A 12,080-nucleotide genomic window follows, 5' to 3' on the forward strand; every position below is an offset into this window, starting at 1 on the left:
CTTTCCTTCCTTGATGATTACACCCCAGGCTTCAGCCCTGTTCGAGTTGGGCAGGAAATTGTTCTTCCTTCACTTCACAATGACAAGGGCCTTTTATCCAGGCTCACAGGGGCTTTGTAAATTACTGCCATCATCTCGGTACAATTAATTCTGCTGCACTGTGTTTTTCCCCCATGTGGGAGAGAGCTCCACCCACTTTTCTAGGCACCACCAATGCCCCTGACCCCATGGTGGGTAGTAGGCTGCTCTGCTAGGGATAGGTAGACACTTATCACAACTTCTCCTGTCCGTGCCTCTACACCATCATTCTGCCTGTCTCTTCCCAGCTGGATTCTTGTACCTGGGCCATGTTGTTTTAGTCCTCGAATTCTTCCTCCCAGCCTTCCTGTGTTTATGTCCCAAGGTTCCCAGTCTCTCTTCCAGCCTCAGTCATGGGTCTCTTGCTCCTCCTTTTCTTTCTTTTTTTTTTTTTTTTTTGGTATGCTTTGGTCTTTTAACCTTCCACCTAATCCAAAAGATATAAAGATGGTGTCACCACTCTCACAGGATGGCAGTCTGTTCAAAGACACAAGACATGAAATTGGCAAATAGAAGGGGTGAGTAAATACAAATGGACATCCAGAAAAGGTTAGGTGGCTATATAAAGACAAGCAAGCCCGGGCTGGTGCATTCAGCACACAGCAGAGTGATGAGTGCCAGGGAAGAGCCATGTCCCGGTGTGCCAGCAGAGAGGGGGCATCTCCAGCTGTGAAGAATAGGAGGAGCCTAGGTCATCAGTTGATGACAGGGTACTGTATTCAATTTCTCTGTCCCCACTCCCAGCCAGATGGTTTCCAGAGTTCCTTTCCTCTCTGATAGACTGAGGCTCTATTCTGCTCAGTCCAATGCTTTAAGAAGAGAAGAGAGACTGTGGGGACCCTTGAGGGACAGAAGGTCAGCAATGAGCCACCGGTGGAAGGGAATCTAAAGATGGGAGCTCAGGGTGATGTCATGGATCACCCAGAGATTCCCTGAGCCACTTGAGTCGTTTCCTATCTCAGGCCACGCACCTGGGAAGATCTCAGGAGACCAGAGAGTCTGGCGATGCTCTCAGACCAACTGGCTCCCTCCCCATCCTGGATTCCATTCCTCAAACACTAACCCCTCTCACTCAGGTCTGTGAACCAAACTTACTTACACATATGGCTTGCCAGGCAGAGAACCTGCCCCAAAGCTCAGACCTGCACTGTCCATTTCCAGCACAGAGGAGATGTTGAGACAGCAGGGTATCTGCCCCAGCACCAAAAGATTGTCCTCAGGCTGGATTTGCAGTACAGCTAATGCCTGGCAATCTGTCTGTCTCCTCAACACTGGCTATGGGTCCTGCTTTCCCTGTTACCTACCCTTGTCTACCCCATTTCCACTCTATTCTCTTTTCGCACAGATTGTTTTTTTTTTCTTGAAAGTTAATTATGCAAGTGATCTGTGAATACAGTCTGAGTCTAAATGTGTCAAACCAAACAAAAAGTGTAGAATCACCACAGGGATCCATCCCCCACCAGCACCTCATGCTCCTGCGTTCAGCTCCTTGCAACTTTGCCTGTAAATGCAGACAAGAGTACATACGGAAGGAGTGGGATATGCCTCCCTCCGCTGTGTATCTGTGGCATCAATTATCACACAATTTGTTTCTCCTCTCTGATGACGCTGCTTTCTGTGTTGGTACACGAAGGATCATTTTACCTTTTTAACTACTGTAGAGTATTCAGTTTTAAAATAGAAATACTCTTTTGCCTTAGAGACATTTTTTTAGGTTTTCAGGGTTTGGTTCGGTTCGGTTCAGTTCGGTTCGGTTTGGTTTGGTTTCCCCTACTCCTAGCAGCCACAATGGACTCTTGCTCTCTCCTCTCAAAGCACCAGTACCAGACCATACACTTGTAGGATGGGACCTTGGAGAGGATGGCTGGGGCTGAAAGCCAGGAGGAACCTTTATGTCACTGGTCCCATCATGGGAAGGACACAGCCTTCTCAGAACCTTTCAGGCTCCCAAAGGAAGCCCTGTGACTAGACACACACATCGTGTACAGTTATAGCTACTCCACAACAGGATCTGCTTGCCACCCACACTGTGAATTCACATACGGCCTCTGCAGGGAGAGCGCTGAAGGATCCACTATACAGCCTAAGAGAGTGAGTTTGGCTGGCTTAGTAGCTGCCAGGCTGAGGCTGTAAAGTACCATCTTCCAAGCTACCGGCCTCACAGCTCAGAACCCAGGGCGCAGCAATGAACAATGGGCTATAACAGCTAACTGTTCTGGGGTGATATGTGAGTACCTCCGCTCTGGTCCTAAGTAGGTGAGCTGTGCCAGCGTCTGATAAGGCTTGAGTCCTAGGATCCCACCTTGGCCTCTACCCCAAGCCCATGGTTATATAGAGCATCCTGTGAGGGCAAGCTCTCCTCCTGTAGGCCCCTCTCTACCAAAGCTGCCATCCCCTAGGGCTCTGCTCTCATCTCAGCCAGGGCACAAGCTAGTCCTTCCTTGCAATCTGGATTTGGCATTAAGAGCAGCTTATCCATATCTGCCTTCCTCAAAAAGACTTGAGTGAGCAGACTAATCTTTCCTGCTGCAAAGTGAAGCCCAAATCCAACTGCTGGGAGATGGCTAGAGTGGGACCAGAGGCTTCTGTGTAAAGCTAGACCTTCCTCACAAAGAGGCAGATCAATGGGGGGTGAAGGACCATTTTCTGCCCTTCCCCGTTTCCTACACCAAAGAGGGAACAAGTATCCATAGCCCAGATCCAGCTTTGGTTAACAACCAGTGGTTAACAGATCTCCTTATAAGCTTCCAAGAGGGATTACTATCCCCAGATTAGATAAAAGATAGATAAGGAACTTGTGATTCTGATAAAGGAAGCCCTGAGTGACCTACGGCTGGTACGGGGCTCTTCTGAGCAATCTGCAAATTAGCCTTTTCAAGGAATTCCAGAAGACCGATATGACTGTTCTGTCAGGCCTGATCTGGAAGCCTACCAAAGGGAAAAAGGGAACCTGCAGTGACCCACCCACTGCCCCTCACAAGCAATCTCAGATTCTGCCACCACAAGGGAAGTCCAACATGTAATATGATCATTGGAGTCTAAGGTAGCTCTTGACGGCTTCTGAATACAATCTCTGGAACCCCTCCGTCACCAGCAACTATGGCCCTCCCACCAAATTAGCCAAGGTGTTTGGGCATTCAGTGCTCTCAATAAGTAAGGCACCTCTGCTCTGTACTGTGCAAAGAGAAGCAAGCAGACACAGAACCAGATGGAGTTCCTGCCCTCATCTGAGCATTAGGAGATTGCCAATCAATGAGGAAATAGATATTAATGTCAGGGAGTCGTGGGTGACAAATAGGAAAGGAAATAGGGCAAAAGGTCAGGGGAGATGTGAGTTGGAGGTTGGGATGGTGGTGAGTAGATGGGCTGAGACAAGTGATGGAGGAGATCTCATCCGATAGATGCCTGAAGGAAGTGAAGGAGGAAGCAGGCTGGCAGAAGGGATGTGGTGAGGACGTAGTCATAGAAAGAGGATCTAGGATAGACCACGTCTCATGAAGATGAGAAAGGGTAAAGGAACCAGGGAGTGAGCAAGGGAAGAACTACGGGCAGGCGGTGAATTCAGAGGTAGAAATGGCAGGGGAAGGTCATTTGGTCCTGAGAGGGGATTCCTGAAAGACCTAGGTACATGGCAGAGTTAAGGGGTCTCTCAAAAACAATGGAAGAAAATCCTGAACGCTGGACAAAAGCAACAGATTTCCCCTTTGGAATCCTCACTTTATTATTCTGGGCTGTGAAAACAATATGGTCACTTCCTTCTTCTCGGTCTCTCATTTCCTCTTTCTCTCCGAACCTACCTCTGACCTTGTCCCTAGCTGGCTTGCCTGCATGCAGCTGAGGTACTGGCTGCCTCTCTGTAGCAGGCAGAAGACAAGGCCAACAAGGGGACAAGGGAACAGGAGGAAAGACGCCCCTGGGAGAGGCAGGCGGCAGCACGAGGGACGACGTCACAGGGCCTCTGACCGCTATTCATTTCAGTCGCCTGTGTCTCCATCAATAACCGTCTGCCAGTGACCAGGAGGGAAGAGGAGGGAGAGGAAGGAGGAGGGGCAGTGTGGGCCTGGTCCAGGGGAGGGAGGATGGCATGGAGACTCCTTGGCAGGAGGTAGAGCCAGCCTTGGAACTGGAGCTTCTGTCTCCCAAGATCTATTTCCTTTTTTTAATCTGTTTCCTCTTCACACACGTTCCCTTCCTGCCATCTCTGCCAGCCGGCAAAGACAAGGGAGCCGGATCCATTTCTACATCAGAAGGGGAGGAGCAGAGGTTAGTGGCTACAAGCTTGATAGTAAGGCACAGGAGAGGACATGGTGGGGACTCTGTGCATCAAGTGGCCACAAATAAGCCTAATGACTAGAACTGTCATGTGTACCAGACAGCCACTGCCAGCTGGAGAGCCTCGGGAGAAAAGAGCCTGAGTCTAGCACAGAGTAGGCATTCACGAAGTAAATGGCCTTGGAAGAACCAGAAGGCACGTGGTTCAGTCAGTCAGGAAAGGATGTACCCAGGCAGCGAGTGGTGCGGTCAAAAACTGCTTCAAGGACTGGGTTGGGGGCATTAACCGTGGCAACAGTAGACTGGTTACAAAAACATGGAGTGGGAATAGAAGGAGCAAGAGAGGCAAGTGGGGGGTCTACCCTGCGGGTCCTTTCTCTAGGGTAGGGTCTTGGGTGGTTTTGCAAGCAAGCCTGTTTTAGCCAAAGACGGCCTTCACAGCTTTACTGTGGCTTCCAACTAGTTTTGCAGATCAGCCAAGCTACATTCAGATCCGCTGACAGAGGAAGAGGTCCTTGTAGCTAATCAACAAACATTCTGTTCCTGTGTCATGATGCCTACAGAGAGGCATTGAACCCTCCAGTAGGCAGGTTGCACCGCACAGAACACTCTAGAGTCCCTGACACGAAGCACTGGAGTGGGGTTGTTACAGTGGCTCAGGGGGAGAAGTGGACAGGACTGTGGAGAGCATGCTCAGTTCTTTTCATTGAAGAAGACGTAGGCGAGGTGGTGTGAGGCAGAGCTATCCTCGAGGAGTGAGAGGCCGAACACGGGTAGGCCTCAGTGGGTTTGCTAGCCCAAGAAACCTTCGGACTAGGAGGTGTGTGAAGACCCTCAGCACAGCTTTGACAGCAGGAATTGGAGCAGAGAACACAAAGGACATATGACAACCCTGTTCGTTTGATTAAGACAACTGACCTGCTCTGGCCTTTATCTGGAAGGTCCCTGACACTTGTACTCCAGTGGGGACCTGATCAAGGAAGGAGGCCCAGACAAGAACAGCCAGGGGAACTAAAAGGCAAAACTGCCCCTTCTAAGAGGTGTGGGGGCTAGCGTTGAAACTGATTAAAAACAACACTGACAGGGAGCGGGGAGACGGCAGAGAGGCAGAGACGCCCGAAGCACTAGGGCGCAAGGACAGGTAGAGACCCGCGGGCAGAGAAGGGGGGCGTGGGGAGTGGGGAGGACTCCGCGGAGGGAGCAAAATTGAAAAAAAAAAAAAAAAAAAAAAAAAGCCACGGAGGAAGGAGAAGCAGACAGACGGGAGACCGAGCGAGGGGCAGGGAAGCTCCGAGGAGAGAGCCCAGGAGAGAGCGAGGTGGGGAGAGAGCAGTGACGAGCAGGAGGGCGGGAGAGTGGGGCGGGCGGCAGGGCGCGGCGGCGGGCCGGGCCTGGCTGGGGGCGCCCCCACTGACCCTTGTCGCCGCTTGCTTCCCTCCCAGGCTGCGCTTTCCTCACCTACTGCGAGCGTGAGTCAGCGCTGAAGGCCCAGAGCGCGCTGCACGAGCAGAAGACCCTGCCCGGGGTAAGTGGCGCCGGCCGCGGCGCAGCCGACCGCGCGCCGACAGGGGGCGACTTCGGGAGGTAGGGCAGCGACGCGCCGGGCGGGGACAGCAGGGACCCCCACGGCTCAGGCTGCCTCCCGCTGAGCCCCCCAGTTCGCGCCCAGGGGAGGGTGCCGGGGCCGTGGGTACTGAGTTCGGACGCGCCAGTAGCTACGGCTCCTGGCCGTCCAGACCCGACGGGGGAGGATCTCGGCCGTGGCCGGGAGCCCAGGCGCGATTAAAGCGCACACGGCCCGGGGCGGGGCGCTGCATGTCCCGGGCCTGGAGCCGCGCACTGTCCGGCGATTCCTCCAAGATGCTCGCCTCGCTCCCAGGAGCATCTAGCAGGGCCCGGCTGGGATCCGGCACCCGCGGCTCCCGAGCCCCGGGCGGCGATAGGAGGGGCGCCTCCCCGCCGCCGCCAGTGAGATCACCGCGGTTTATTTAAGGAGCCAGCCCTCGTCTTTGATAAACTATCGCGCCTTGGCCCTGGTTTATAGCTTCTGCGCGGGGGAGAAGAGAATTATTTATGGCCCCCCTAACTGGGTGTGATATCAGCCATGGCTATTATCGAGGCTAGTTCATCACCATAAAATAAGAAGTGTCCCTCGGGTCAAGGGTCTGCGCGGTCTCTCCTGTGGGTTCAGAGAGATTGGGTTGGAGGGTTAGGAAATATACAGCTGCTGAGCTTCTAAAGATAAATGGAAAGATGTGTGTTTGTGGGCATAGCTTAGAGAATTTGTAAATATGCAGGCGTATACAGTGGGCGCTGCTGGAAAGCACGTGTGCTCTCAATGTATGCACGCCTATGCTTAGGACATGCGTGTTTACATTCTTAACCAAGCAAACCGTATGTAAACATAGGTTTCCATTTCTGCCCCAAAGCAGGAAAGGTTAACCAGGTAGACAAGAGTAAATGGTACACCCCAGAGTGAAGCAGTGCCCACCTCTACCGGATCCCCCACTTGCTTCAGACGTCTTTAGTTAAGGCTGTGGGTCGAGAATGGGGAATTACACAGGCCCTTCCTTCCATTATGACAGCCTTTGTATTGTATTTTCGTATTTGTGATTGCAAAGCACGGGGCTGAGTCATCTTAATAACATAGCCGCGGATGCAAATATATGGAAATGCAGGCGCGCGCAGATTTTGTGTGGAGCGGGGCTTTGGCAGGGTGGCCGTTCCCAGTTGGTTTTTTAGTGGCGCGACTACATGCACATATATTATAGTAATACTTTCTGGGTGCTCTCTGTAGGATGGCAGAAATGTGCTCCACGTTATGCGTGAGGCATGAAGCCATATTGTGGGATAGTCAAAGGTTTCTCAGAAAGGTTTGTGCTGATTAATAAAGTGTTTATGGCACTTTGTTGGGGGGGGTGATAGATATTTGAGAGCCACAGAAATGGAATAGAAAATATCACATTGTTATTGGAGGCCCTCCATCAGCTTGAGAGAGATTGCTGGGGAGTTTCATAATGGCTAAAAGCCGGAATCAGATGGGGAAACAGAAAGAGAGATGGTGGGAGGAGGTTTAGGATTTTTGAAAAAGGAAAAACCGACTGTGGATTGTTCCAGATCTAACCTTAACTCGCGGTTGTTTATTTTACATATAATAGAATAGCTAAATGATGAAGTGTATTAGTTCTTTAATAATTTATAGAAATACTTTGATGTTGCAGTAATTACATTAAAGGTCACATATCAAAGGTAATTTGGTTGAGCAGCTGTGATGGTTTCTCAGAAGCAATCAATATCACTGTCCGTGGTGCTGATTTCACCAAGGGGCCTGCCAGATTAAAGAAGGCTTATTACCAGGCAGAAAGGCCCAGGGGAAATCAGGAGCACGTTGGAGCGAGGCACCAGCCCCCCTTCCACCGATAATTAACACCATTCCCCATAATCTGCGCTAATCCTTCATACTGGGAGATCCAGTGGCATTTTTCTGAAATCACAAAGAGAAGTTGGGCAAGTCTGGGAGAAAAAGGCAAAAAGAACCATGAATATATGTTGGCAGAGATGGGGTGAAAGTAGATGCCTCTGGTGGGGATCAGACACAGCCCAGGATTTCCTGTGCTGGCGGGAATATTATCCTTTCTTCAAAAGATTCCTGAGAAAACTCCAGCTCACAAACCTTGTCACACAGTTCTCTAAGCGGGAGTAGCTCACAGAGAGACACACACGGGGGGGGCGGGGGGGGGAGAGATAGAGTAGCAGCTACAGGTTCTGAGATCACAATGTCCCCACACAAACTCGAATGCAGACAAATGGAAAACAAAATAACCAGGTAAAATTATGCTCTCAAGTGGAGTCATTTTGATCAGGAAAAGCAGAACTACCATTATTATTATTGTGAGCTGGTTTTCTCCTTGGAGATCAGAGAAAGTATGCAACCAGCAAATGCAGGGAGAGGTCCAAGCAAAATATTCTTTAGCCAAATCATATGTGTTCCTGGCTGTTAAGGCTGTGCTTACAGCTGCCTGTGTGGCTGGAAACGAGGCACAGGAGAAACCTCTTCTTGTCTGGGGTGGCCATGTTAGCTGCCCCAATGAGCACCCTCCATATCTGACTAAGGAGAATCAAATTGAAAATAGAACCTGGAGAACTGGTAACCTCAGCAATTTAGGCACTTTTCCAGACTTCAAAATCCATTAAAATCAATCCATTAAAACCAACCCTCTACTTTCTTACCAAGGAGAGATAGGAGGAAAAGCTGGTGCAGGCAACACTTTCTGCTTCCCAGCAAGTTACAAAGCCAGCATCTCCCTCCAGCTAGAAAAATAACCCATTGTTGTACACAAAGACATATAAGGGCATATGCACACACGACTACATCAGCATAGCAACAGCAGCTGGACCAGAGGCACTCCTCACTCACCTTCATCCAGGAGAACAGGGAAGCTAAAGTTTCTCTTAGGATAACTAGAATTTTGGAAACAAGTGCCCATTGAGCATTCTTCTGAATCAGAGGCCAATTTCCCTGGAAATCAGTCTAATTGAAACTGCTTTGAGAGATGATGGAGTCATCCCTTTGACCAGTGTCACAAATGAATTATTATTATTCTTGAATGTGCCATGATTTCAGTAGAGTGGGGTTACTAAACCATGAAGCCTCACCAGGGTCCTTGGGAATAGGGCCTCCTGCCAGAAAATCGGCATAATGCACTTTATGACATCTCTTTTGCTCTTTCTATCTCACTCTTGCTCACTTGCTATCTGTCTGTCTGTCTGTCTATCTATCCATCCATCCATCTATCTATCTATCCATCTATCTATCTATCCATCTATCTAATTATCTCTATATCTGTATATCTTTACTCTTTCCTGGCTGTCTGCCTGGCCTTCTGAAGACTAGTTCCTTCTATCATTCATGTTTACAGGATACAGTCATAGAGCATGGCTTCTCAACCCATCAGTAAGCATTTTATAATACATCTCCTTCCATCTTGGAGTTTCCCATCAAGCTAGGGACAGAAGCCACACACATAAATATAACCAATAATGAGAGACCATAGAAGTTACAATAGCTGTGTAGTCAACTACTTAGCATTCACAGTGAATACTTGCTAAGCACTGTATCAGACGACAAGCGTAATGCTACATGTGACCTCCCTTGCCTCAGTCTCTTTTCAAAACCACCCTGAATGGAAGACACGATGATCTTGATCACAAGATTGATAAGTAGTTCTAGATCTCTCACTACCATCCAAGTTCCTCCCTGCTGATAGTGTTGTCAATTGCTTTAGAACTTTCAATGTGACAAACATGGCTATGGGTGGATTTCAGGTTTCCTTCAGGACATGAGCAGGTATGAGAGAGCTTGGAGTCATATGACTATGTTAGAAGACCAAGAAACAGCCTAGCACTGTGCATGCACAGCAGGGCAGAAGCCTGATCGGTAAGCTCACCTAAAAGAGAGGTGTTTGTGCCCCATACCATCTCTGAGAGCTAGGCAGAATCTGGGAGTGCACAGGAGGCCCTGTGGAAGAACTGCATGCCTTAAAACACAGCCCCACTGCAGAGTTCCAGTTACTCCAGCCTTTGGGGCTTTGCAGGGGATTGTCTTCCAGGGAGAACCCATCTGTTTCCAAAGTTAGGAATATGGGGCCTAGAGGACCAAGCTCTGACTAGAGAAATGCAGAGAATGGGATGAGAGGTGGCCAGAATCACTCCTTCAACAGCAGAAAGTTTCTTGGCCAGAGCTGGGAAAAGGAGGGGGGGACTGAGTCCAGTTAGCAGGAGGCCTGAAGGCAATGAGGAGGAAGCTGTGTGGTGGGGAGCTGGCACACTAGAAGAGAGCTGTTTCTTCTTGGTAAACATCAAAACGCCAATCTGCTAGTTGAAGATGGGCTTTTGTAACCTCACTGGGCAACTAACACATACAGTTGCTTCCCACCCACACCCTGAAGACATACAGGAGAAAGGCAATGTCCCTGCCATTTACACTCCCCAACTCAGATCCTTGTGTTACAGGGCTTGTCATTTCCATGACAAATTAAGGTGACCTTCTGTGAGTTTGTTAAGAAGGCTAGTAAGATGGAAAATTCACCAAACATAAGATTGGGATGGAACCTTAGCATTGAGGTCCCTTCTAGTGTCTCCTTTGAATCCCCCTTGCCCTTGATTTCATTTGATTTTTTTCTCACATCTTCTGACCTGTTTCCTCCTGTTCTCCCTTCTGGATATCCTTTCCAACCCCCACCTTTTTTTCTGTCCTCTCAACGTCTTTTCTCTATTTTCTCCTTACCTCATGGCTCCTTTTACTTACCCCATCTTGGCACCCGTACAAGGCTCTAGTGGGACCTCCACCAGCCTGGAAGGGGCTTCTCTAACAAGGCCCATCTCCCTCTCGAACTGCCCTGCCATTGAAGGATCCATCCAATTTTATGTACAACTGTAAAGATGAATGATAAGTAGAAAGGATACAGGCAAGAAGATGAATAAATTATAAAGGGCAAATGATGACAAGCCAGGGGTCCCCAGAGAGAGTGATATGATAACAGAAACTAGAGACGAATTTATGAAGGGAAGAGTTAGCATGCTCAGAGGCCGTGAATTCTCCGAGGTAGTTTTACAACTCCTGGTGATCGGCATAATCAAAGCATTTCGGCTTAGAAATGTGATATATTTCTACTTGTCTGTCTTGCAGGAAGTATCGGGTTTGTCTCTGTGTAGTGAATCTGCAACTTGCCATGACCTGTCTTCTCTCACAGTCCCTGCCACCTTCTGCATCTCCTGTTTGAGACAGTAGTGTCACAGCCAGACTCACATGCTCCTCCTGCTGTCCTTCTGGCTGAGTGTGTTAGTTTAGGGACAGGATGACAAAATACCACCAACTGGAGGCTTTAGCCACAAAAACATATCTTGGTTCTGGATTCACAAACCAAGATGCCTGTAGGGTTGGTTCCTCCTGAGGGCTTAAGGATAATGTCTCCTATGCCTTTCTTCTAGCTTCTAGATCTGGGGCTCTTGTTAACTACATGTCTTCTGTCTGTTGCTTTGTCTTATAGTCTTTGGTCTACTCTTTCTGTACCCATGTGTTTCACTCCTAAAGACACCAGTCACATTAGATCATGGCTCATACCTGGGTCCTACATAAACATTCTGTCTCCAACACATTCTTACTCACAGGTAAGACTTCATTCTTTCTGGCACAAGCACAGTTTAATCTGTAATATTGAACAACATGCCACCTTTGAGTATTGCACAGCAGAAGGAAAAAAAGATCTTGGGTGTTGGCTGAGACATGTTCTTCTGCGGGGAAAATGAGTGACACATTATTTTTCTTTCTCATAGTCCCTAAAGAGAATTTTCTATCTGTCCTTTAGATGATGGTCCTTAGGTGTACAATTTAACACCCAAAGAACATTAGGCATTGTCTGAAGATGCTCCTGGCATCTATCAGGAGTAGCCAGGGATTAGTCTATATATTCTAAAATGCATGTAACAGTCTCCCCAATAATGATCTGGTTCCCCAAATGTCATCTGTGCCAAGGAAGAGAAATTGTCCCAAGGCCAATGGTGGTGTAGAAGGTAGGAGAGACAGCAAGCTCAGAGGCTGAGCACTCCCTCTTAGTGCCTGGTTCTCATTCATTTTGAGGACAGGTATAATTATCCTTATGATGGAGGGAGTTGTAGGTTGTGGTAAAGAGCATACATTTAAAAGGTGTCAACAGCTGGAACAGCCAAGT

The 12,080-nt window shown here is 48.9% G+C and overlaps 1 protein-coding gene across 29 annotated transcripts in view; it reads left to right on the plus strand.

Annotated features, from left to right (window-relative positions):
• Positions 1-12,080, plus strand: part of Celf4 (CUGBP Elav-like family member 4) — a 277,788-nt gene that overhangs the window by 69,576 nt on the left and 196,132 nt on the right. For 26 of the 29 annotated variants that reach the window (XR_004608244.2, XR_004608245.2, XM_034518340.2 and 23 more), the window contains exon 2: positions 5,793-5,875. Coding sequence is in view for 24 of the 29 variants with exons in the window: in XM_034518340.2 (XP_034374231.1) it covers positions 5,793-5,875 (83 nt within the window). In the remaining 5 variants the exon portion in view is untranslated. Of the gene's footprint in view, positions 1-5,055; positions 5,492-5,600; positions 5,669-5,792; positions 5,876-12,080 lie in introns of those variants that run through there. The other 3 variants (XM_076912876.1, XM_034518354.2, XM_034518355.2) reach the window with 3 other exon arrangements.

This window comes from Arvicanthis niloticus, chromosome 14 (genome assembly GCF_011762505.2).
Source record: "Arvicanthis niloticus isolate mArvNil1 chromosome 14, mArvNil1.pat.X, whole genome shotgun sequence".
NCBI classification, from domain to species: domain Eukaryota; kingdom Metazoa; phylum Chordata; class Mammalia; order Rodentia; family Muridae; genus Arvicanthis; species Arvicanthis niloticus.